At 31.8% G+C, this 25,842-nt stretch overlaps 4 protein-coding genes and 1 pseudogene across 4 annotated transcripts; 2 read left to right on the forward strand and 3 right to left on the reverse strand.

Annotated features, from left to right (window-relative positions):
• The first annotated feature begins 901 nt into the window (after positions 1-901).
• Positions 902-2,616, forward strand: LOC123920920 (cytochrome P450 83B1-like). Its single transcript, XM_045973271.1, has 2 exons — positions 902-1,812; positions 1,905-2,616. The coding sequence occupies exons 1-2, from the start codon at positions 940-942 to the stop codon at positions 2,514-2,516; spliced, it is 1,485 nt and encodes a 494-aa protein (XP_045829227.1). The 5' UTR covers positions 902-939; the 3' UTR covers positions 2,517-2,616.
• Positions 2,617-3,709: 1,093 nt separating this feature from the next.
• LOC123922064 lies at positions 3,710-17,006 on the reverse strand (annotated as a pseudogene).
• On the reverse strand, positions 7,007-8,287 carry LOC123920923 (isoflavone 4'-O-methyltransferase-like). The gene has a single exon (XM_045973274.1). It carries the CDS (start codon positions 7,841-7,843, stop codon positions 7,052-7,054), a length of 792 nt encoding a protein of 263 aa, XP_045829230.1. The 5' UTR covers positions 7,844-8,287; the 3' UTR covers positions 7,007-7,051.
• On the reverse strand, positions 11,155-12,910 carry LOC123920921 (cytochrome P450 83B1-like). Its single transcript, XM_045973272.1, has 2 exons — positions 11,984-12,910; positions 11,155-11,891 (listed from the first exon to the last, which is right to left on the reverse strand). The coding sequence occupies exons 1-2, from the start codon at positions 12,854-12,856 to the stop codon at positions 11,280-11,282; spliced, it is 1,485 nt and encodes a 494-aa protein (XP_045829228.1). The 5' UTR covers positions 12,857-12,910; the 3' UTR covers positions 11,155-11,279.
• Positions 17,007-20,564: 3,558 nt separating the features above from the next.
• LOC123920919 (sugar transport protein 10-like) lies at positions 20,565-25,652 on the forward strand. The gene is made up of 4 exons (XM_045973270.1): positions 20,565-20,772; positions 23,765-24,282; positions 24,388-25,011; positions 25,132-25,652. Exons 2-4 carry the CDS (start codon positions 23,824-23,826, stop codon positions 25,579-25,581), a joined length of 1,533 nt encoding a protein of 510 aa, XP_045829226.1. The 5' UTR covers positions 20,565-20,772; positions 23,765-23,823; the 3' UTR covers positions 25,582-25,652.
• The last annotated feature ends 190 nt before the right edge of the window (positions 25,653-25,842 follow it).

A 25,842-nucleotide genomic window follows, 5' to 3' on the forward strand; every position in this document is an offset into this window, starting at 1 on the left:
GTTGGTGACAAATTTGAAATTCCCTCACTAACTACTTCAATTTCCTCACAAATTTTATACATCATTTTTTTATATTTAAACCATAAGTTTAACATATATCACACCAAAAAAAAAACATATACAACACCAAAATACAAAACAACCATCATTAGTATTAACATTGTTCTTGAAATTAGAGTTTACAACCAAATTCTCAAAGCAAAAATATACTATTTACTATAACTAAGAATTTACTAGTCCTAGAGAAAAACTCTCCATAAATCAAAATAATAACTCCCTAAGAAATGTGGTTCTCTTGAGCCGAATGCAACTCCTCTATAGCTAAAAGTGACTCTTCATGTGATGCACAAATCAATTTCTCAATTCTCCATAGCTAAAATTTATGGGCCGGGGTACACGAGATAAGTTCTCTTATTCCAATCAAATTTTATCGTTACGCATGAGCTATGAATCGAACCCCTAACTACATGATTTAAGAGATTAAATACTGTTACTACTTGGATCAATTTATTACTGGTGACCTGCATGTGGACAAGAATATTGCATGAAATGGCCAATAAAAAAAAACATGGTTTATAAAATAATACTGTATAAGAATAAATTAATACTAACTCGTCTATATTGCATCAATAACCTATTCACACCATGTGTTATTTAAACAAGAAGACGTTGTCTTGCCTTTGAAAAAACAAATATTATACAAAGTCAAAAAAAGAATCTTGCATATTATAATAATTTTAATTGTTAATATTTATATGTGTTGGAACACCTTGTGATTTTGGCACTTGTAATTCTACTATATAATATTGAGGCTGAAGCTTAATTTTGACTTTGAAAGAATATGGACGTATATATATATATAACATACAATATTGTAACAATGTTGTCATTAATTCTTTCTCTTTCAAAATATAAAACATTAATTAATTGTACGTAACAATGTTGTTTCTACTTGTTCTGTTGATAATTCTTCCTTTGCTTATTATTTTTTTCCACAAACATAAAACACATAATCCACCTGGTCCTAAAGGTCTTCCCATAATAGGGAATCTTCATCAACTAGATATTTGTAATCTTCATCTTCAATTTTCACAATTCTCAAAAATATATGGTCCTCTATTTTCACTTAAACTTGGTTTTAGAAAAGCTATTGTTGTTTCTTCAGCTGAAATTGCCAAACAAGTATTGAAAAACAATGATCTTATCTTTTCTAATAGACCAATATTCTACGGTCAACGAAAATTATCTTATAATGGGTCAGAAATTGGGTTTTCTCAATATGGTGAATTTTGGAGAGAAATAAGAAAAATTTGTGTTGTTCATATATTAGGTTCCAAACGTGTGTCATATTATTCTTCTATAAGAAAATTTGAGGTGAAGAAAATGATTCAAAAAATTTCAGGACATGCTACTTGTTCAAGTGTTACAAATTTGAGTGAGTTATTGACTTCACTCTCAACTACTACAATATGTAGAATTGCTTTTGGGAAAAACTATGAGAATCAAGGAAATGAGAGAAGTAGGTTTCATGGATTGTTTTATGAGTTACATGCTTTACTTAAAGAATTCTTTGTTTCTGATTATATTCCATTTATGGGTTGGATTGATAAACTTAGAGGATTGCATGGTCGTGTTGATACACTTTTCAAGGAGTTTGATAAGTTTTATCAAGAGATTATTGATGAACATTTGGATCCAAATAGACAACAAATTGCAGAAGAAGAAGATATTGTTGATGTCTTACTCCAATTGAAGAAGAACCATTCATTTCCCTTTCATTTCACTTTTGATCACATCAAAGCTGTCCTTGTGGTATGTTATTTTATTTCAATTTTTATATTTTATCATATTTTATTTATTTTTGGTGAAGTCCTTATAGACTCTCAAATAATTTATTTTTATAGGATATGCTTATAGCCGCAACAGATACCACATCAGCCACATCGGTTTGGGCTATGACTACCTTAATAAAAAATCCAAGAGTAATGAAGAAAGTACAAGAAGAAATTAGGAACAATATGGGAGTTAAAAAAGACTTTTTAGAAGAAGATGATATTCAAAATTTTCCATATTTGAAAGCAGTAATTAAAGAGGTACTACGATTGCACCTACCAGCCCCACTTCTTGTGCCAAGAGAATCAAGAGAAAAATGTATTATAAGTGGCTACGATATTCCACCCAAGACAATAGTTTATGTGAATGCTTGGGCTATTCAAAGAGACCATAATTTTTGGAAAAACTCAGAAGAATTTTATCCCGAGAGATTTTTAGAAAGTTCTATAAATTTTACTGGACAAGATTTTGAACTAATACCCTTTGGAGCTGGTCGTAGAATTTGCCCCGGCATATCTATGGGAGTTGCGTCATTGGAACTTACGCTTGCAAATCTTCTCTATTCTTTTGATTGGACATTGCCACATGGATTAGTAAAGGAAGATATTGATACAGAAGTGCTTCCTGGGATCTCTCAGCACAAGAAGAATCCTCTTTGTCTTGTTGCTAATATCCATATATAGATGTAGCTCTTTATACAACAATTATGTTGGCTTCTTGTTTAATAATTATCAATAATCCTTGTATCTCATTACCGTATTTGTAGAGATTGTTTTTCATTAAGTAAATCAAGATCTTATTTTATTTAGAAGAATGCTAATTTATTTATTTATTTAAGACAGAAGTATTATTGAAATCTTGTTACAACATTTATTGTCTCTGACAAATAGTCGAAAAGTGATGTCAAAACCCTTAAAAATGTTTCCTAAAAGAATATGGGACATTTTCAGGTGTCTTCTATACAAGTGTTGCCTATTGTCTTTGGTAACTTTTGTTTACGCTCTTTGGGCACATTTTTTATAAGGTTGCCTAAACAACGGGCACACCTTAGGCAACAATTATTAAATGTTCCTTATACCTTATACAATGAGAGTGAAATCAATAAACGTTTTAATTATTTTTGCTTGTTGCTTAAAAAAGTGTTGCCGGAGGCTATAAATGTTGTAATTCTCTCAATTCCATCGTCTTCATAGCTTAAAAAAGTGTTTTCTTCACCTCAAATTTTCTTATAGAAGTAGCATATACTTCCACGCACACAAAAATTCTTGAACATATAAACATTCATGCATAGTAATACTGTCAAGACTAACTCTTTCTAGTGAGGCTTATGTAGAATGAAAACACGAGTCTCGCTAATGCGACCAAGATGTCGAAGAACCTCCAGGAATGCAAAGTGGACATGCGCTCATGAAATTTCTTCAAATAGATGTAACCAAAATAAAAAAAACAAGGAAATGTTTCATGTGGTATATACCAAGGATTTTGTTGTGAATTCGTGTTAGTCACCAATAATACTTTGATGCGTGGAGCAAAATTAACGGCAACCACAATTAATGGGATAGTAATAATAATCACAAGCAAATTAAACAACATAAAGGAGAAGAAGAAAAAACACGCGATATTTATTTAAATTAACTGTATAGACTAAAAATAAGAGAGTACCATTTTGAGGAAGTATTTTAACTCAGATCAACGCATAAATATTACATGTTTGAATTTCAAACATCTTACAAATTTCTTTCAATACATTAAAAATTCAATACATTTATGAACACCTTGTAAAAAAGGAAGAAAAAAAAACATTATAGTCATGCATCTTTCAACCTTGCTCAGACTCGGATTAAGGGAAGCATGTTGAAGAAGCTCCACTTCATGCTCAAAATTTTTCCACAACATTCATTTTCAAGTTCACAATCACTTCAATCTCATTCCCTTTTTTTGTATCCAATAGAAGTATTACATCCCTCGAAAAATTACTATAAGTGGTAACCCATGTTGGTTTTCCCCATCCAAAATCTGTTTCATACATTGGTAACCTACACCAACAAGAAAAGTTAAATATATTTTCGTTCTCAGGATGAGGCTCAGTATGTTTCAAGCGCTCATATATCAATGACAAATTATCCTTCCTATTTTCTCCAAATATTTTTGGATAAACGTCATTAAATTGATATAACCCTTCTTTTATTTTGCATACCAAATCTTCCAACTTCATTTCTTTCTTATCAAAAACTAGAGACATGGGCCAAATTATATTGCCTACACATTTTTTTGTAGAACCATTCTTTTGTGAAGGTCAACAACCATAGTAAACGGTGTTGTCTCAAAATTTAATCCAATTATTGAAACCGCACACTTGTAAATCCATGCGGTTACAACTTGTATTGTGGGAGAATGCATGGGACTAGAAGTTGTCATTGCTTAGAGAAAATTAATCATTGAGGGTTGAAATATAAACCTTTTGCACACAAGATTGCCTTATCTCTTTAACGGCAAAACTTCTGAGAAAATAGGTAAGTCTTTTTGTGAAACAATTGAAGCTCCACCATCAAATAAATTAGAAACAGGTAATCCTAACAAACCCGTTTATTTTTCTTCTTCTATTTTTCGGTTGATGCGAGACCAATCATTCATGAAGTTGAAAATGACCTTAGAGTTTCACTCCAATCCATAGTTGTCCATTGCAATTCATCAGGAAACAAGGGTTCAACAAAGGGTAAAATAGTGTTATACTCCCTGCAAAATAGGTGAGTTTTGTTGAGAATATAGCAAGTGTGAGTTTGTAAAAATAGTCCCACATTAGATAGGAATGTGGTGACTTGAACATTTATAAGTGGGAGAACCCACTCATCTATCGCCTTAAGGTTTTGGGTGGACAAGTGGTGTGTCTCCTACAAAAGTGTGTTGCTAAAAAGAAAAAGTCCCACAAAAGTGAATGCTCCTCATTCGACCCTCCCCCGATTGTTGCGCCAAAAAGTTTTGCGTTATCCCCTGCAAAATATTTTTTTTGAGATTCCCCCTGCAATGTCAAGATTCCTTGCGTTACCCCCTGACTCAACAAGTGGACATATGACATGGACGAATCTTGACGTGGCAGCACACATGGAAATTAATTAATTTTTTTATTTATTTTTAAATGTTAACTCAGTAATTATTTATTTTTTAATTAAAAAAATGAAAAGAAAAACTTAAAAGTTGTTATATTTTTACGAACTTACTTAAAAGAAAGTTTTGTTATTTTTTTTTTACTAAAAGTTGTTATTATATAAAAAATATAATACATTATATATACATATACATATATATATATATATATATATATATATATATATATATATATATATATATATATATATATATATATAATAGCAAATACAGTAGTAATAATAATAATAACTAATAATAATAGAAAGATACAACTTTTTTTTTTACGGAAAATAGAAAGAAAGAAGATAGAAAGTTGGGTTTCATTCACGATGAAAATAGATTTGCCCTAACCCCCAAATTGAAATTGAAACCGAACAACAATCGCTAAATATGAACGGATTGAAAACGAAGATGAAACCGACGAACACCAAGAAGAAGGAAACAACGAACTCGAAGAAAGAAACGACGAAGATGAAGAACGAAACTATGAAGACGAAAAATAACAAAACTGAGTTGGCAATTTTTTATTACAACTTTCTTTTACCTAGGTTTGTAAAAATAAATAAAAAATAAATTAATTTCCACATGTCATGCCACGTCAAGATTCGTCCATGTCGTATTTCCACTTGTTGAGCCAGGGGGGTAACATAAGGAATCTTGACATTGCAGGGGGGGTAATCTCAAAAAAAAAATTTGCAGGGGTAACGCAAAACTCACCTATTTTGCAGGGGGTATAACACTATTTAACCTAAAAATTATTTAACAAGTAGCACATTATTTTAAACCCTTAACTTACTTATAAATAACATAATTATAATTAAGTATAGAGATTTGAAAATAACAATCATGGGAAATTCATATCAATTAGAAACATTAAACACTCGATATGTAAAAGATAAAGGAAACAATTATTTTGTCAAAACAAAAGAAATTAAACAATAAACATAAAAAATATGACTTATTGAAGTTGTAGCATAACACCAAACTAAGGATAAACTTCAATGAGAGACTTGAAACCCCATATGGGAGTAATCTTATAGCTGCTGAAGCCTGCATCATATATGAGTTTCTCCCATTTAGTTATGTACATTGTTAAAAATATATAACTTAGTTTGACTTTCTTAAGATATATATATATATATATATATATATATATATATATATATATATATATATATATATATATATATATATATATATATATAGTTTAAGTTTTTTTGGAGACAGTTTGTAAAATGCAAATTGTTGTTACTTAAAAATTTCCACTTGCCAATTTTTTTTAAATGAATGTTTCGACCAAAAACGACGCGCGGGGCAGATATGACGTAAAACACCCTCTAAAAATTGAATTTTGAGCTGGTCATTTGTGTGCACACACCACACAATATACATAACTGGACTAGAAAGTGGATATGCATTATAACGAAGGTTCGATTTATTTTTCTTTTTCAACCGAATCGTGGAAAATCACAATTTTGCTCCCAGTAAGCAACATATCACGGGTCGAATTTCGTTGCTCCAATTTGAAGGCATGTTTAGAAAATTATAAACTAATACCCCACAAAATTTGGTAGCATTCTGATGGGGTCTCAATTTATTTTGATTTTTCGACCAGAACAGTTATATTCGACCAAAACATGGTGAAAACTAGGCAACGCCTGTCAGCTATGACTTTCTTATATATTAAGGGTGCGTTTGATCTGCTAGAAAATAAGGTACTGGAGAAAACAACTTTAGTTTTACAGTGTTTGATTTTAAAACTGTTCGTAGAACTGGACAAACTGGGGGCCAAGAAAATGGACAAAACCTAGAATTTTTGTCACCCACCGAACCACGAGACAACTTTTTGTCCTCTGCACAAGTTGTCCCAAATATCAAATTAAATAACATTCTGCCCACATCGTACAATATAAAATTTGTTCAATACCTTAAACTTTGTTTTGTTCTGTCAAGTACTTACATTTTACCTATCAAACGAACCCTAATTAAGAATGAGTCCCTCCTTCAATATATTCTTGAATTAAATATGTGTTTGACGCATGCAAACATATATGGACAAAATCAAATGAAATCATACCTTAAGTAAAACAGCATCTGCATGAGGGATAAATTTGAACATATCTCCACCAACAAAGTTCAAATTTTCATTTCCAGTTAAGTTACCAACAACCTGTGGTTGATCCAAAACAGTGTATTTAATATCAGGAAATACTTCATGAATGAGTTTTGCAACAACTCCAGTCCCACCTCCCACATCAACCAAAGTCTCCAAACCTTCAAACACATGCTTGCAGTCTTTGAGTGCAAGCTTAAACATATGAGAATCAGCTTCCATGGCCTCTTGAAAAAAACACAGGTTATCTGATTCAGAATCTTTGTTTAGCATTTCCCAGAATGTCTCCCCATTTGCACTCTCAAATAGGCTGAGTTCTTCCTTGTCCTCAAGCAACCACTTCTTGGTGTAGTTCCACATGTTCATATAACGTGGATGACCGCTAGCAAAGAATGCTAAGCACATCGGTTTGCCTCTGATGAGAAGTTTTGATGGTAGTGTTAGAGAATACACTGTTTCTTCCCCTGCTTTGGCTTTCGACGTTGTTTTTGCGAAGAAACCATTGTGTGTTAGGAAGCGCATGAGTCGATATAGGATATTAACTTTAGAAGGTTGGAGTTTTAAAGATGAAGCTAATTCAGCAAGTGTTATGGGTTTTCCATGGTTGTGGATTGCATCTGCTATTCCTAACTCCACTGCAAATTTGACTGCCATAGAACTTTGAATGTTGTATATATGTTTGTACAAATGGAATTGAGCATCATACAACTCACTTTCTTCAATATTGCCATAATTCATACTCAAATCCATTTTTACGTTGTGATAATGTCTTATGTGTTTGTTTCAAGGGATATATGAGTAGCTTATATGCATTTCAAGTGCATTTCTATGGAACAGATTTCCTGCAGTTTATTTTCCCGCAGTTTTCACACCGTTTGCATTACAAGTCGGAGAAAACAAACACACCAAAAATTACACCAGCAAAAAAACAAAACAAGCACACCAACTTCAAAAACAAAGAACACCCCAATACCTCATCCACGAGAAGTTCCTACTCTCCTTAAAGTGAAAAAAATAAATAAAAAATCAACACTAAGACTAAACAAACACCGAGGAAACCACCAATCAACGAGGACCATAAATAAAAGACAGAAAGATCATTATACTTTCTATTAATTATATACCATTTTCAACGGAAGAGAAATAATTTTATAAAGAGATAAGTTTTTTTGTTTTTAACAGTTTTTGAGAGACTATTTGTGAAGCATAATGTGTGGTAGTTTCTTTGGTGAAGATGCACATATATATATATATCCCTCACCATCAATGTGGATGGTAAAAGTTACTTGTGGCAAAAGGTAATCTTGCTGTTAAAATTAAACTAATGGTACAACAATTCTTAAAGACTAATTAATACAAGTACGCACCAATAATTTTAATGTTAATAAAGTTGATTACACAAGTGCGTATTAAAAAAAAAAAAATTCTTAAAATATGCTCTAAGGATAAATGTTAACATTTTTTTAAACTAATGGTACAATAATTCTTTAAGACTAATTATTATGGTCCACACAATTTGTTTGCTGTTTAATTCAATCTGAAGAAAAATAAGCCAAGCTACCACCTATCCCTCGCTTGAGGTATCTTGTGATAGGTAGTTTCCTTTGTTGCGAGGATGTTAAATTTGACTTCTTCAAATTACGAGGGGTCTCAGGATCATCACACTGAGTTTTGAACAATCACACAAGTGAATTTGACATCACTTCTTAACTCAAAATTTCAAGGCATTAAGTTTATGAGTCTTCTCAATTATAAAATGTTTAACATACATGTTGGGAAATGCCTTGAAAACGTGGAAAAACAGCAAAAGCTGCTGTTTTGGTGCCCCGGGCGAAATTCTGGTGTCCCGGGCGAAAATTTTGAAGCAGAAAAGGGGCTGGTTTCTGTTTCTGCGTCTCAGGCAGAAAAACTCGTGCCTCAGGCGGAAATTTCGCCCCAGGCGGAAAAAACACGCAGTAATATATATATTTGTCACGTTTTCTGATATTTGTAAGAGGTTTTTAGGGTTTCTAAAGCCAACAAATAGACTAGGGTTATAAGATTAACATCTTGGGAAAACTCTAGGGTTGGGGAATCATTCTATCACCTTGGGAAACACTTATTGATTAAATTTCTTGGTCAGGAGAAGAGATTTGGGAAAAGGGTAGAATTAGGGTTGAAGTCTAATTCTTGCAACTCTTTTGTATTGAGATCTCGTTGTAATCAAGTTTTCTATCGATAGTGGAACGGAGAGTCTCTCTCTCCTAGAGTAGGTCGGTTTTAACTGAACTGGGTAAACAATTGCTTCGTGTTCTTTACAGTTTTATCGCTTATCTTTTGTTCGTGATTATTATATTGTTATTTCCACGTTTTGATTGCTTATTCGATTTGCTCCACACATCAAGATTATTGGTGTGATTCAATCCGAATTCACAACAATACACTTTTCTATCCAATGTGAAACTCGACTCACATTGTATTTAAATTATCAAAAGTTACATTACATCAACTTCCCCTAAGTTCCTGTTAAATTGTTCCTTAAACCACTTCTCCTCCCCTATGTATGTCACATGTCAATTTTTTTTCATGACGCTCGTTATCTTATATGTTAATTTATTTCATTCATAGGCTACTTCTCCACCCTATTGCAATATAAGAATAAGGAGGTGTTGGATTCAATTGAAGCATACAATTGCACCTTAAATCCCTTTGGATTCAAATTTAAAATTGCAAAGCTATAGGTAGATAAAAAATAGAAATGGAAAAGATAAACAAAAAGGAATGAAAGGGAAGTTGGGTGGTGAAAAAAAAGAAAACGAATAATTGTTGAAATATTTCTTCAAAAATAGGGAGTAGTGGTTGACTGGTAGTTTTATGATAGCTTTTCCTTTCCCTTCGGTGGTTTATTTTTAACCATAAGGGGGAAGTATATGCTCTCACTTCTATAAGAAAATTTGAGGTGAAGAAAATGATTAAAAGATTTCCAGGGCAACACTTTTTTAAGCTATGAAGACGATGGAATTGAGAGAATTACAACATTTATAGTCTCCGGCAACACTTTTTTAAGCAACAAGCAAAATAATTAAAACGTTTATTGATTTCACTCTCATTGTATAAGCTGTAAGGAACATTTAAAAATTGTTGCCTAAGGTGTGCCCGTTGTTTAGGCAACGCTTATAAAAAGTGTCCCCAAAGAGCGTTTCTTTTAGGCAACATTTTTAAGTGTTTTGACATCACTTTTCGAATGTTGTCAGAGGCAATAAATGTTGTAACAAGGTTTCAATAATACTTCTGTCTTAAATAAATAGCATTCTTTTAAATAAAATAAGATCTTGATTTACTTGGTAATGAAAAACAATAGGTAATCTTTTACATTAACCGGTAAATATTTGCATACTTATACTGTCCTAAAACATATCGGTAGAAGCAAAAGTAATTTATACACACCAAACATGAAGCCAACATAATTATTGTAAAGAGATACATCTATATATGGATTATTGATAATTATTAAACATGAAACCAACATAATTACCGTAAAGAGAGTAACACACATACACACTTAGTAAAAAAAAAAAAAACACACACACACACCCACATACACACAAAGCCTTATAATTCAACATAATGCATTAAACAAGAAGCCAACATAATTTGAGTCAGACAATTGGAGCTAAAAAGTTTCCATTTCAAATGTGAAATGACATAAAGTTTCCATTTCATTTTCAATCAGATTAGTTACATAATTACTGTAAAAAATGGAACTACAAAACAAATGCACCGTATTTGCACACTTACAATGTCCTAACATAATTACTGTAAAGAGATACAAGGATTATTGATAATTATTAAACAAGAAGTCAGTCTCTTCAGAAAAAATATTTGCCCTTTTTTTTTAACGGCAAATATATTATTATTAATAGTCAGTCTCTTCAGAAAAAATATTTGCTCATCCTTAAGGTTTCAGGTTTGATTCTTTCTGGTGCCAATTTGAGTGGACTAATTTAGTTTTTTTTAAAAAAAAATTATTATTAATAGTCAGTCTCTATACAATACGAATAGAGGCTGGAAAAAAACGAAACTACAAAACAAATGCGTCGTATTTGCACACTTACATTGTCCTAACTTAAATACTATAAAGAGATACAAGGATTATTGATAATTATTAAACAAGAAGCCAACATAATTGTTGTATAAAGAGCTACATCTATATATGGATATTAGCAACAAGACAAAGAGGATTCTTCTTGTGCTGAGAGATCCCAGGAAGCACTTCTGTATCAATATCTTCCTTTACTAATCCATGTGGCAATGTCCAATCAAAAGAATAGAGAAGATTTGCAAGCGTAAGTTCCAATGACGCAACTCCCATAGATATGCCGGGGCAAATTCTACGACCAGCTCCAAAGGGTATTAGTTCAAAATCTTGTCCAGTAAAATTTATAGAACTTTCTAAAAATCTCTCGGGATAAAATTCTTCTGAGTTTTTCCAAAAATTATGGTCTCTTTGAATAGCCCAAGCATTCACATAAACTATTGTCTTGGGTGGAATATCGTAGCCACTTATAATACATTTTTCTCTTGATTCTCTTGGCACAAGAAGTGGGGCTGGTAGGTGCAATCGTAGTACCTCTTTAATTACTGCTTTCAAATATGGAAAATTTTGAATATCATCTTCTTCTAAAAAGTCTTTTTTAACTCCCATATTGTTCCTAATTTCTTCTTGTACTTTCTTCATTACTCTTGGATTTTTTATTAAGGTAGTCATAGCCCAAACCGATGTGGCTGATGTGGTATCTGTTGCGGCTATAAGCATATCCTATAAAAATAAATTATTTGAGAGTCTATAAGGACTTCACCAAAAATAAATAAAATATGATAAAATATAAAAATTGAAATAAAATAACATACCACAAGGACAGCTTTGATGTGATCAAAAGTGAAATGAAAGGGAAATGAATGGTTCTTCTTCAATTGGAGTAAGACATCAACAATATCTTCTTCTTCTGCAATTTGTTGTCTATTTGGATCCAAATGTTCATCAATAATCTCTTGATAAAACTTATCAAACTCCTTGAAAAGTGTATCAACACGACCATGCAATCCTCTAAGTTTATCAATCCAACCCATAAATGGAATATAATCAGAAACAAAGAATTCTTTAAGTAAAGCATGTAACTCATAAAACAATCCATGAAACCTACTTCTCTCATTTCCTTGATTCTCATAGTTTTTCCCAAAAGCAATTCTACATATTGTAGTAGTTGAGAGTGAAGTCAATAACTCACTCAAATTTGTAACACTTGAACAAGTAGCATGTCCTGAAATTTTTTGAATCATTTTCTTCACCTCAAATTTTCTTATAGAAGAATAATATGACACACGTTTGGAACCTAATATATGAACAACACAAATTTTTCTTATTTCTCTCCAAAATTCACCATATTGAGAAAACCCAATTTCTGACCCATTATAAGATAATTTTCGTTGACCGTAGAATATTGGTCTATTAGAAAAGATAAGATCATTGTTTTTCAATACTTGTTTGGCAATTTCAGCTGAAGAAACAACAATAGCTTTTCTAAAACCAAGTTTAAGTGAAAATAGAGGACCATATATTTTTGAGAATTGTGAAAATTGAAGATGAAGATTACAAATATCTAGTTGATGAAGATTCCCTATTATGGGAAGACCTTTAGGACCAGGTGGATTATGTGTTTTATGTTTGTGGAAAAAAATAATAAGCAAAGGAAGAATTATCAACAGAACAAGTAGAAACAACATTGTTACGTACAATTAATTAATGTTTTATATTTTGAAAGAGAAAGAATTAATGACAACATTGTTACAATATTGTATGTTATATATATATATACGTCCATATTCTTTCAAAGTCAAAATTAAGCTTCAGCCTCAATATTATATAGTAGAATTACAAGTGCCAAAATCACAAGGTGTTCCAACACATATAAATATTAACAATTAAAATTATTATAATATGCAAGATTCTTTTTTTGACTTTGTATAATATTTGTTTTTTCAAAGGCAAGACAACGTCTTCTTGTTTAAATAACACATGGTGTGAATAGGTTATTGATGCAATATAGACGAGTTAGTATTAATTTATTCTTATACAGTATTATTTTATAAACCATGTTTTTTTTATTGACCATTTCATGCAATAGTGTTATATAATTCTTGTCCACATGCAGGTGACCAGTAATAAATTAATCCAAGTAGTAACAGTATTTAATCTCTTAAATCATGTAGTTAGGGGTTCGATTCATAGCTCATGCGTAACGATAAAATTTGATTGGAATAAGAGAACTTATCTCGTGTACCCCGGCCCATAAATTTTAGCTATGGAGAATTGAGAAATTGATTTGTGCATCACATGAAGAGTCACTTTTAGCTATAGAGGAGTTGCATTCGGCTCAAGAGAACCACGGAGTTATTATTTTGATTTATGGAGAGTTTTTCTCTAGGACAAGTAAATTCTTAGTTATAGTAAATAGTATATTTTTGCTTTGAGAATTTGGTTGTAAACTCTAATTTCAAGAACAATGTTAATACTAATGATGGTTGTTTTGTATTTTGGTGGTGTATATGTTTTTTTTTGGTGTGATATATCTTAAACTTATGGTTTAAATATAAAAAAATGATGTATAAAATTTGTGAGGAAATTGAAGTAGTTAGTGAGGGAATTTCAAATTTGTCACAAACATTAGTAAGGGAATTTTAAATCTGTCACAAATATTAGTGACGTAATTTCAAATTTCGAATCTGTCATAAATTAGTGATGGAAGTCATATCCGTCACTGATTAGCTACGAAATTCCAAATATAAAAGGTATTTTCGATAAGTCATCAGCGACGGACTATTACCTTTGTGACACCTAATTTCCGTTGCAATTTGTGATGGATGATAAATTCCCTCACTAATCATTTGCGACGTTGAAAATGCAAACGGAATGTAAATCGTCGCTAAATCCATCACTAAATGTGTTTGTGAGGGAAATTTAACCCTTTAGCGACAGAGTTTGTCCCTCTCTATTTTTTATTTTTCTAGTAGTGCCCATAAATTTTTCGATAGAGATTAGTCATCGTTTTAACAACTATTGAAACTCCATACCAATATATATATATATATATATATATATATATATATATATATAATGGCAACCAAAAAAATCTTGTACATAGTGTGAGCAGTTATGTATGCATGTGAATTACTACTAATGTTTTCTTCTTTTATATATAAAACTATTTTAAAAATTTATTCATTAAAAATAGTAATGGTCCACCTTTTGACTATTTTTGAGATATTCATATTACACACACCCTTAATATGATATGCTTCTTTTTTTTAGTAATTTTTATATTCGATTTATATTTATAAGCAGCCCCCAATTTTTTGGGTTAGCTCCGCCACTGCCCACGTGATAATATATTAGTGGACACCTCACTATATTTTTAATGGACACGGCTTTGTCTTATTTTTAATGTTAGATCGTCTAATAATTTTTTTTTTTAACTTATAATAATTTATTAGGCTTGAATGATCAATTCATCCCTGTAAGTTTGCGAGTTTTTGATTTTCATCGCTGTATCTTTTTGTTTTAAAATAAATCCTGAATGTGCAAATCCATTTGGTTTTAGTTCCTAACGTTAAGTGTCGTTACAAAAACGATGACATGACAAACAGAGGCTGGCGTGGCAATGTCCGACGTGGCAAACGACGATGGTTATGTCATTAAATTAGATTATCAAAATCATGAATTGACAATAAAAAAGTTATATGGAAGAACAAAATTAGGCAATTTTTTTTTCCATAAAAACAACAATGTTCATTCATTCAAATGCATAGGAAATACATCAATCGAAATCATTACATATTCAATTTCGGTAAAAACTAATTATTAAGGATAACTGGCAAAAGGTTCATGGCATCCGAGTTAATAGTATAAAATGGTTTAATATCTTAACAAAGCCTACAATTGATATGATAAAATTTTCAATTGTCCGGAACAGTCATGTATCCGTTTCTGCGACGTTGACGGCGCTAAAGTCATTAAATTTGCCTTGAATTGTGATCGAAGTAAACATGCAAATTTGAACAAAAACAAACATCGTGCTAAGACGAAAATCAAAACAAAAACTCATTGCTGAATAACATAATTGTGCATATATACATATCGATATCAGAACATAACCTATTATCCAACCAGCACAAATATTGGATTGATATCGGAGTATAACATGTTATCCAAGTACACATATGTCCGTTCCTCGCATTCAAATTATAACGATTGGATTGAAGGCTCCACTGGTAAAACAGCACTGACTGGACACAGAATAATCCAAGTTTTGAAAAATACTGCCTGCAGAATCTAAACAGAGCATGTGTACAGGACTCCTGGCCCAAATGTAAAAAAGGAGCACAAACTACATCCAAGCCCAACAAACAAAATAGCTAAACAGACCCAACAAAATACCAGATAATCCCCCAACAGAAGCTGAATTGCAAAAAAACAGTAGAGTAACAGAAGCTCTATAGGGAGACGAGAATTATCCAACTGAAAAACAAACGCCAAATAACAACCGCCAAGAGATCCGGAGATAGTGATCATTGATCAAGTAACCTAGCTTGAAATTTAACTCTTAAAAATAAGTGAGATTACTGGGGTTCGAACTCCAACCTCCTGTGTATATAATACAAAGTACTACCAACTGAGCTAAATTCACCGGATCTCTTTTGTAAAACTCTAGTTTAAAGAGAATCATAATATCATGATGCTTAAATAAAAATTGGGTAAAATAGTGTTATACCCCCTGCAAAATAGGTGAGTTTTGTGTTACCCTGCAAAATATTTTTTTGAGATTCCCCCTGCAATGTCAAGATTCCTTGCGTTACCCCACTGGCTCAACAAGTGGACATATGACATGGACGAATCTTGACCTGGCAGCACACATGGAAATTAATTAATTTTTTATTTATTTTTAAATGCCAACTCAGTAGTTATTTATTTTTTAATTAAAAAAATGAAAAAAAAAACTTAAAAGTTGTTATATTTTTACGAACTTACTTAAAAGAAAGTTTTGTTATTTTTTTTTTACTAAAAGTTGTTATTATATAAAAAAAAATAATACATTATATATATAATAACTAATAATAATAGAAAGAAACAACTTTTTTTTTACGGAAAATAGAAAGAAAGAAGATAGAAAGTTGGGTTTCATTCACGATGAAAATAGATTTGCCCTAACCCCCAAATTGAAATTGAAAACGAACAACAATCGCTAAATATGAACGGATTGAAAACGAAGATGAAACCGACGAACACCAAGAAGAAGGAAACGGCGAACTCGAAGAAAGAAACGACGAAGAAGAAGAACGAAACTATGAAGACGAAAAATAACAAAACTGAGTTGGCAATTTTTTATTACAACTTTCTTTTACCTAGGTTCGTAAAAAAAAAGTTTCTTTAAAAAAACAAGTTTTTTTTTCATTTTTTTTTAATTAAAAAATAAATAATTACTGAGTTGGCAATTAAAAATAAAAAATAAATTAATTTCCACATGTCATGCCACGTCAAGATTCGTCCATGTCATATGTCCACTTGTTGAGCCAGGGGGTAACGCAAGGAATCTTGACATTGCAGGGGGTAATCTCAAAAAAAAAATTTGCAGGAGGGTAACGCAAAACTCACCTATTTTGCAGGGGGTATAATACTATTTACCCTTCAACAAATTATCGCTAGCTTTTTCGAGGATTTTTGATAATTTGTTAATATCTTTGCGACTTAAAATGACACACCTTGATCATTACATTCGATGGTAATTTTATCTTTCAATCTACCGGAAAAAGGATAATATTTGGATAAAAGTTGAGATAAGGATTTTCGAAGCTGTGATATTTTGAAATTTTGGTCACATTATTTAATAGCGGATTTTCAGAAAAGAGCTATTAAAAGTACCTGTTTTAATAGCTCCCATGTATAAAGCGCTATTATAAGTCCTGCAGTTTAAAATCTTTTATAGCGCCCGTGTGAACTTTTAAAGCAGTTTATGCAAAAGTGCTATTGTAAGTCTTACGTTTTTTTTTTAATATAACTAGAGTTGATTTCAAATTTAAAAACTAGTAAATAATATCAAGTAATTTATAGAGAATAAAAAGTACTTCAATATAACAAGAAAAATATACAATATTTGGTCTAAAACAATATTTAAATTGAGTACATCTCGAACAAACAAAACAAACTTATGCTAATACAAATGTCCTATATATGATCTCAAGAACCAAAGTATATAAGCCTCACCACCAAAACAAAATTATGCTAATATGCTAATACAAAAGTCTTATGATCCTCAACCTTAATCAGATTATAACAACTACAACCTGAACAATATAAGCTCCCAACAGTCCATTTCTTGACATCGGTTGATGAGGTCAGAACACACCAAAGCAAATTAAAATTAACCTAAGCATTTCTCTGCCATTTTTCAACCAAGCTAGCACCTCTCATGTTTTCAAGAAGTCACTGAAAAATTAAAAATATACTCAATATAGTCAATATGTGGTGTTCGTGAGAGATTGATCCAAATTTTGTTTCAAATTAATAAAACTAAAGAGAAAATGATTATAACATCATATCCAATAGATGCAAGAAAAAGTTAACCAAGACCACGACACCTAATATGTACTTAAAGCACCACTGTTTTAACACAAAAACAAAACACCAACCTATGTCTCGTCTAAAGCACGTGACAATAATGCAAGAACACAAGCAAATAACAGCCTCCTAGTAAAACACTAAAATATAGCACCTCACAATTACAACACCACCATAAGAGCAACCACTTCAAAATTATATATCAAGAGTTAAAAAGTAGGTCCTGCGACTAGACCAAACACAGTAGCAAAGAAGAGAAGGCTGGAAGCCACTCACCTCTTTATACACAAACACAATACAAATTTAAAAAATAAAAATAGCAACTGCACACTTCATGTAACTTATCCACTTTTGTTTCCTAACTTAAATTTTTGGGTAAATAGTGTTATACCCCCGTGTAAAATAGGCGAGTTTTGCGTTACTCCCCTGCAAAATATTTTTTTGAGATTCCCCCCTGCAATGTCAAGATTCCTTGCGTTACCCCCCTGGCTCAACAAGTGGACATATGACATGGACGAATCTTGATGTGGCAGCACACGTGAAAATTAATTAATTTTTAAATGTCAACTCAGTAATTATTTATTATTTTTACTTAAAATGAAAAAAAAAAAACTTAAAAGTTGTTATATTTTTACGAACTTACTTAAAAGAAAGTTTTGTTATTTATTTTTTTACTAAAAGTTGTTATTATATAAAAAATATATAATAAATTATATATATATATATATATATATATTATAGCAAATACAATAATAATAATAATAATAACTAATAATAATAGAAAGAAACAACTATTTTTTTACGGAAAATAGAAAGAAAGATGATAGAAAGTTGAGTTTCATTCACGATGAAAATAGATTTGCCCTAACCCCCAAATTGAAATTGAAAACGAACAACAATCGCTGAATATGAATGGGTCGAAAACGAAGATGAAACCGACGAACACCAAGAAGAAGGAAACGGCAAACTCGAAGAAAGAAACGACGAAGAAGAAGAACGAAACTGTGAAGACGAAAAAGAACAAAACTGAGTTAGCAATTTTTTATTACAACTTTCTTTTACCTAGGTTCGTGAAAAAAACGTTTCTTTAAAAAAAAAAGTTTTTTTTTTCATTTTTTTTAATTAAAAAATAAATAATTACTGAGTTGGCAATTAAAAATAAATAAAAAAATTAATTAATTTCCACGTGTCATGCCACGTCAAGATTCGTCCATGTCATATGTCCACTTGTTGAGCCAGGGGGTAACGCAAGGAAACTTGACATTGCAGGGGATAATCTCAAAAAAAAAAATTGCATGGGGGTAACGCAAAACTCACATATTTTGCAGGGGGTATAACACTATTTACCCTAAATTTTTTGTCTGAGGAACAATATTTGTGACCATATAATTTGTCCATTCCTCCTTCACTTCATGCAACTTATTCTTAGAGTATGTACGACATTTGTGGTCTTCAAAATACTTCATTTAAAAAAAAATATCTCCACCTAATATTTTTCAACATCATCAAATTTAATGGTAAAAAATTCTTAGAACAAATTACACTAACAACCCTCAAACTTTGTTAATATCAATCACACAATCTCTATTTCTTAACAAAAAACTCACCTCCCTTATTTTATTTCCCATCTAACAAATACCTCCCCCTCATGGTTAAAAATAAACCACCGAAAGGAAAGGCTATCATAAAACTAAACCCTCGTCCCTTTCTTCCATTCAACCACTACTCCCTATTTTTGAAGAAATACTCAACAATTATCCTTTTTCTTTTCTTTCATTCATTTTTGTTTATCTTTTCTGTTTCTATTTTTCATTCCCTAGCTTTGCAATTTCAAATTTGAATCTAAAGGGATTTAAGGTGCAATTGTATGCTTCAATTGAATCAAACGCCTCCTTCCTTATTTTTTTTTTTAAATCCTTAATTTCTATTTTTTTTTTCCTTCCATAAGTTAGAAGGAGTCAATGAACCACATGTGAAACAAGGTTCCAATGAATAGACACCGAACAAAAGGATGAAATAAATTGATATATTGCCATGGGGTGGAGAAGTATAGCCTATGAAATAAATCAACATATAAGATAACGAGCTTCATGAAAAAATTGACATGTGACATACATAGGGGTGGAGAAGAGGTTTAAGGAACAATTTAACAGGAACTTAGGGGAAGTCGATGTAATGTAACTATTGATAATTTAAATATAACGTGAGTTGAGTTTCACATTGGATAGAAAAATGTATCTTAAATATTTTATAAGTGAGAAGACTCATAAACTCAATGTCTTAAAATTTTAGGTTAAGAAATGATGTCAAACTCACTTATGTGATTGTTCAAAACTCGGTGTGATGATCTTCAGACCCCTTGTAACCCAACAGTACCCAATTAATTTGAAGAAGTCGAACTTAACATCCTCGCAAGAAAGGAAACTACCTATCGCAAAATACCTCAAGCGAGGGATAGGTGGTAGCTTGGCTTATTTTTCTTCGGATTGAATTAAACAGCAAACAAATTGTGTGGACCATATTAATCAGTCTTAAAAGAATTATTGTACCATTAGTTTAAAAAAATGTTAACATTTATCCTTAGAGCATATGTTAAGAATTCTTGGTGTAATCAACTTTATTAACATTAAAATTCTTGGTGCGTGCGTACTTGTATTAATTAGTCTTTAAGAATTGTTGTACCATTAGTTTAATTTTAACAGCAAGATTACCTTTTGCCACAAGTAACTTTTATTACCATCCACATGGATGGTGAGGGATATATGTGCATCTTGACCACAGAAACTACCACACATTATGCTTCACAAATAGTCTCTCAAAAACTGTTAAAAACAAAAAAACAATCTCTGCTACTTATTTTATCCTTTGTTTGATTCAATCTTCTTTATAGAAAAAAAATGTGCCATTTTTCATAAAAACCTGGATTGTGTATAAAGTATGCAAAATTGAGAGCGGACATGTTTGATCTGATCTACCATATGAAATTATAGTGGCACTCAAGGAGGCAAAAAATTTTATCCATTTTCAGGTTCAACACAAATTTATCTCTTTATAAAATTATTTCTCTTCCGTTGAAAATGGTATATAGTGAATAGAAAGTATAATGATCTTTCTGTCTTTTATTTATGGTCCTCGTTGATTGGTGGTTTCCTTGGTGTTTGTTAATTAGTCTTAGACTCTTAGTGTTGATTATTTTTTCTCTTTAAGGAGAGTCGGATCTTCTTGTGGTTGAGGTATTGGGATGTTCTTTGTTTTTGAAGTTGGTGTGTCTATTTTTTTTTTTTTTTCGACTTGTGTTTTTGCCTTGTTTACATGTTGAGTTTTCTGATTATGTGTATTTCAGGTACTCGCTTATTCATGTGTTTAATAATTATTTTAAAAAAATTATTAATAATATCTTGACACGTATATATAATATATGGGTGGCAAAGTCGTCGGTCCCTATTAAAGTACAAAAGCAAGTATTTTGCATATATTGTATCCACAGTGATTAGTGCGATATTAATTAACGTTCAACAATTACCATGATTTTAAGTGAGGGTTTTGATTTGATTTGTTTACTTTCAAACATAAAAAGTGCGAATAAAAGATGATTTAAAATTCAGAGAGAAGAAATTGTTAGAATCAGACTTTACCAGTATTATCTCAACTAATAATATATATATATATATATATATATATATATATATATATATATATATATATATTTCAGTTATCAACCATTATTATCACGTATCACTCGTTGAAAGTATCCGTGTCCAGATTACGCCGAGATAACTATTATACTTATTAACCTTTGATGTCTCGAAACGTCAATCGATACAATAACATTAAGCTTTGATACTTTAAGTGAATATGAAACCTAAATTTATGTCTAGAATTTAGAGTTTAACAAGTGATTATCCTAGATCTTTGATTCAAATAATATATGTCTATATCCATTCAAATCTTGAAATAAACATGTAAAGCAAGGATAACACTAATATTGATTGATAATTTAAAACATATATAGCATAGTTAAGATGAATACATAATCATAAATGAGCTACATCTAATCCCAACAAAGAGAAGTTTAGCTACTCATAGCCATATTAAACTTACAAAGATGAAGAAAGAAAAAGTGAATGCATAACACTTGATTTCTCGAGTTTGGATGAATCCACCTTCACAATCTCCAACCCTAGCTCTGTGTTTTTCTCCCTGTTCTGAACTCTTAGAAGTCAAGAATGAATGCTCAATGGAATGGGCGTGCATGCTTTTATAGACTTCGAAGAAAACCTTACTTCAGTGCAAGGGTTTGTTAAGCACCGCCCCTGTTTCTTTCTTTACTTGTCACTTGACTTTTCCACTAGCCTTTCCACTTTACTAAGTGCCACATGTTCTTCATTTTGTTACTTGGTTACTTTCTCTTCATTTTGTATCTATTAATTTATTATAATTTATAATCATAAACATACAAAACTAATAATAATAATAATAATTAATATAAAACTTATAAAAGTGAAGTGAAATAGGTAAAAATAGTTAAAATAATAATTTGCTAGTAAAGACTAATATTTATAAATAGTTTGAATTTTTACTTCAAATAACTTTATAAAACAAGTCAATAAGTGCTTAAAATGTATAGGTCAAAATCACTGTTTTTGAGCACTTATTAGTCCCCCATTTAGGCCCGACCCGTCTAAAGTTCGTCCAAAAACAGAGCGGGGCGGGCCACTTTAGGCATCCGAGCTCAAATGACAAGTCAGCCCCGTTTACTAACGAGTTGGCGGGTTAGCGGGTTAGCGGGCCGGCCCCCAAACAACCTTTTATTTTTTATTTATTTCTACTTATAAATTTACTATATTATTTACTATTTTTTATGAAAAAAGATATATTTTTCAACAAGGCATAATAGAAAATAATTTTAAAAAATTAACAAACTCAAATCATCTAGTAAATAGTAATAATTAATAATTCAACGAGGATCACCAAATTGATTCATGTAAAGTATTAAAAGTTAATTTAGTTTTAATTTGCTACATCCTCGTAATATCGATGTTATGCTTTAAAATAAAGAAGTCTCAATAAAATAAAACACCAATAAAAATCAAACAATAGACAAGTCTCAAAATAAATTCAATCACCTAAATAGGTGTCAAAATCAAAATAAATTGGATTCAGAATAGAAACAATGCAAGTACAGTTTAGTTTAACCCTTTCTTTTTTTTTTGTCTAAAAATGTAAAAAAAAAAATTGGATTAAACTCATCCATAAAGTTTAATCTGTCCTCTATTTTTCATCTTTAAGTCCTAGAAAAAATGAAAGAGAACAAAAAAACTAAAATGCCCGCGGGCCAACTCGGCCCACCCCATCCAGTTTTTTAGTGGGTTAGGAGGGGCGGGCCAACTTAAGACACCGAGCCAAAAATTTAGGCCCGGCTCGCCAAAAATGGCGGTTTAAACGGGCCTAGCCCATTTTGCTACCCCTATATAACAGTTATTTCAAAGTATATTATGAGCGATATTTTGCCTAGTGTATTTAGTTATACATAAAAATTCTTACTTACTCCCTCCCTCCTTTCCAAAAATTTGGTCCTTTTAGAGTCTTGCACGTGGATTAAGAAATAACAAAGATCGTTAAGTTAAGTTATTTTTACCCTTTATTAAGAAAGATAAAATTCATTTAATGAATGCATTACTTTTTGTAAGGGTATAAATGGAGCAATTGTGACTTGGGGGCTAAAATCGAGCAATTGTGAAACTTAGAGGGTTAATATCGAGCAATTGAAACGTGGGGGCCAAAATCGCACAATCGTAAAACTTCGGGGACAAAAATACATTTAAGCCTTTAATTAATTCAAAAATCAGTTCTTATCCCAAATCCTTATAATAGTGTGTTGACACCAAAATCCAGCAAAAGAATGCTCCCAACTTAGAAAATTACTACGATATTGGTTATTTGTTTGTTATGACTACTTATCATACTTGCAATTGTTCACATTATTTAATGGACACAATTTTTTAATATCTAACATGTAGAAAAAGAAGTGTACATCATCATACACATACCTAAATCTTGAGATACAACAATTTGAGTGATGGCTGCCGGAGGTTTGGTTGTTTCAAAAAATGAGAAACAGTTTGAAGGGAAAGTCACAACGTTTGTGTTGGTTACATGTCTGGTGGCGGCCATGGGAGGTCTACTTTTTGGTTATGATCTTGGTATTACAGGAGGAGTGACTTCGATGGAACCATTTCTGGTGAAATTCTTTCCTGGTGTTTACAAGCAAATGAAAGATGAATCTGGACCTCAGACCCAATATTGCAAATTCGACAATGAGCTCCTTACTCTGTTCACATCTTCCTTGTATCTTGCAGCATTAGTTGCTTCTTTTTTTGCGTCCGTAACTACAAGAAAGTTAGGACGCAAGGCCTCAATGTTTGCAGGTGGCCTGTTTTTCCTTGTTGGTGCATTGCTTAATGGTTTTGCTATCAACATTGAAATGCTTATCATCGGTCGCATGTTGCTTGGTTTCGGTGTAGGATATTGTAATCAGGTATGAAATTGATCATTATTATGCTTTCGTGTTTTTATGCATAAAAGTTCAAGAATATTACAAGATAGCTGGTTGCATTTATTTTTGTTTGTTACTCCTAAACAGTCTGTTCCAGTGTATTTGTCTGAAATGGCTCCGGCAAAGATCAGAGGTGCACTCAATATTGGCTTCTCAATGATGATCACGCTTGGAATCCTAGGTGCAAACCTTCTCAACTATTGGACTTCCAATTTTGAGAATGGATGGCGAATTTCTTTGGGTGTTGGAGCTGTCCCTGCAATTATGTTGTGCATAGGATCTTTTTTCTTAGGTGACACACCGAACTCTATGATTGAAAGAGGCCAAAGAGAAGAAGCTAAGAAAATGTTGCAAATGATTCGCGGCATTGATAACGTTGATGAGGAGTTCCAAGATCTAATTGATGCTAGTGAGGAAGCCAAAAAGGTGGAACACCCGTGGAGGAATTTGGTACAACGAAACTATAGGCCTCAACTCACTTTTTGCTCTCTTATCCCATTCTTTCAACAACTTACTGGCATCAATGTTATCATGTTTTATGCACCTGTCCTTTTCAAAACTTTGGGCTTTGGAAACGACGCTTCCCTCATGTCCTCAGTAATTAGCGGAGGTGTCAACGTCGTTGCTACTTTCATTTCCATCTTTACCGTGGACAAGTTTGGAAGACGGGCTTTGTTCCTTGAAGGTGGAATCCAAATGTTCATTTGTCAGGTGAAATTGCAACTTAACTAGTAATTACATCTTCATATTTAAAAGTATTATACATATACCATTCAAGCTAAGTCATTTTCCAAGCATGACTAATATAAATGTTATAATCGTCGATTGTAGATTGCCGTTGGAAGCATGATTGCTATGAAGCTTGGCGTTAGCGGTGAAGGGTCATTTACAAAAAATGAAGCCAATCTTCTCTTGTTCTTTATATGTTTGTATGTTGCGGCATTTGCATGGTCTTGGGGTGCATTAGGATGGTTGGTGCCAAGTGAAATATGCTCTCTCGAGGTTCGATCTGCAGGTCAAGCTACCAATGTTGTTGTGAACATGTTGTTCACATTTATCATTGCTCAAATATTTCTTAGTATGCTTTGTGTCATGAAGTTTGGACTTTTCTTCTTCTTTGCTGGATTTGTGCTCATCATGTCAATTTTCGTGGCCTTGTTTCTTCCTGAGACAAACAATGTCCCCATTGAAGAAATGAATAAAGTATGGGAGTCTCATTGGTTTTGGAAAAAGTATGTTAGCAACGCTAAACTTGACCATAAAAATAATCTCGATGTTTAGAAAATGCTCATGATCATATGAACACACATGAGATATTAAAGTTTCAATGTATTCAATTTTATTTTGCTACAGTTGCCTTGTTAATTGTTATTAAGCAATTTTATTATAATAGTTTTTTTTATATTGTTCGATAAATTAGTGTTTTAATATTTGTTAAAAAATAAAAGATAGAACAGGACAAAACAAATTGACCTACATAGGACAACACAAAACAAGATAAACAATGAAGGACATGACAATTATCTACACTTTTTTGTTACC

This window comes from Trifolium pratense, linkage group LG4, assembly GCF_020283565.1.
Source record: "Trifolium pratense cultivar HEN17-A07 linkage group LG4, ARS_RC_1.1, whole genome shotgun sequence".
NCBI lineage: Eukaryota > Viridiplantae > Streptophyta > Magnoliopsida > Fabales > Fabaceae > Trifolium > Trifolium pratense.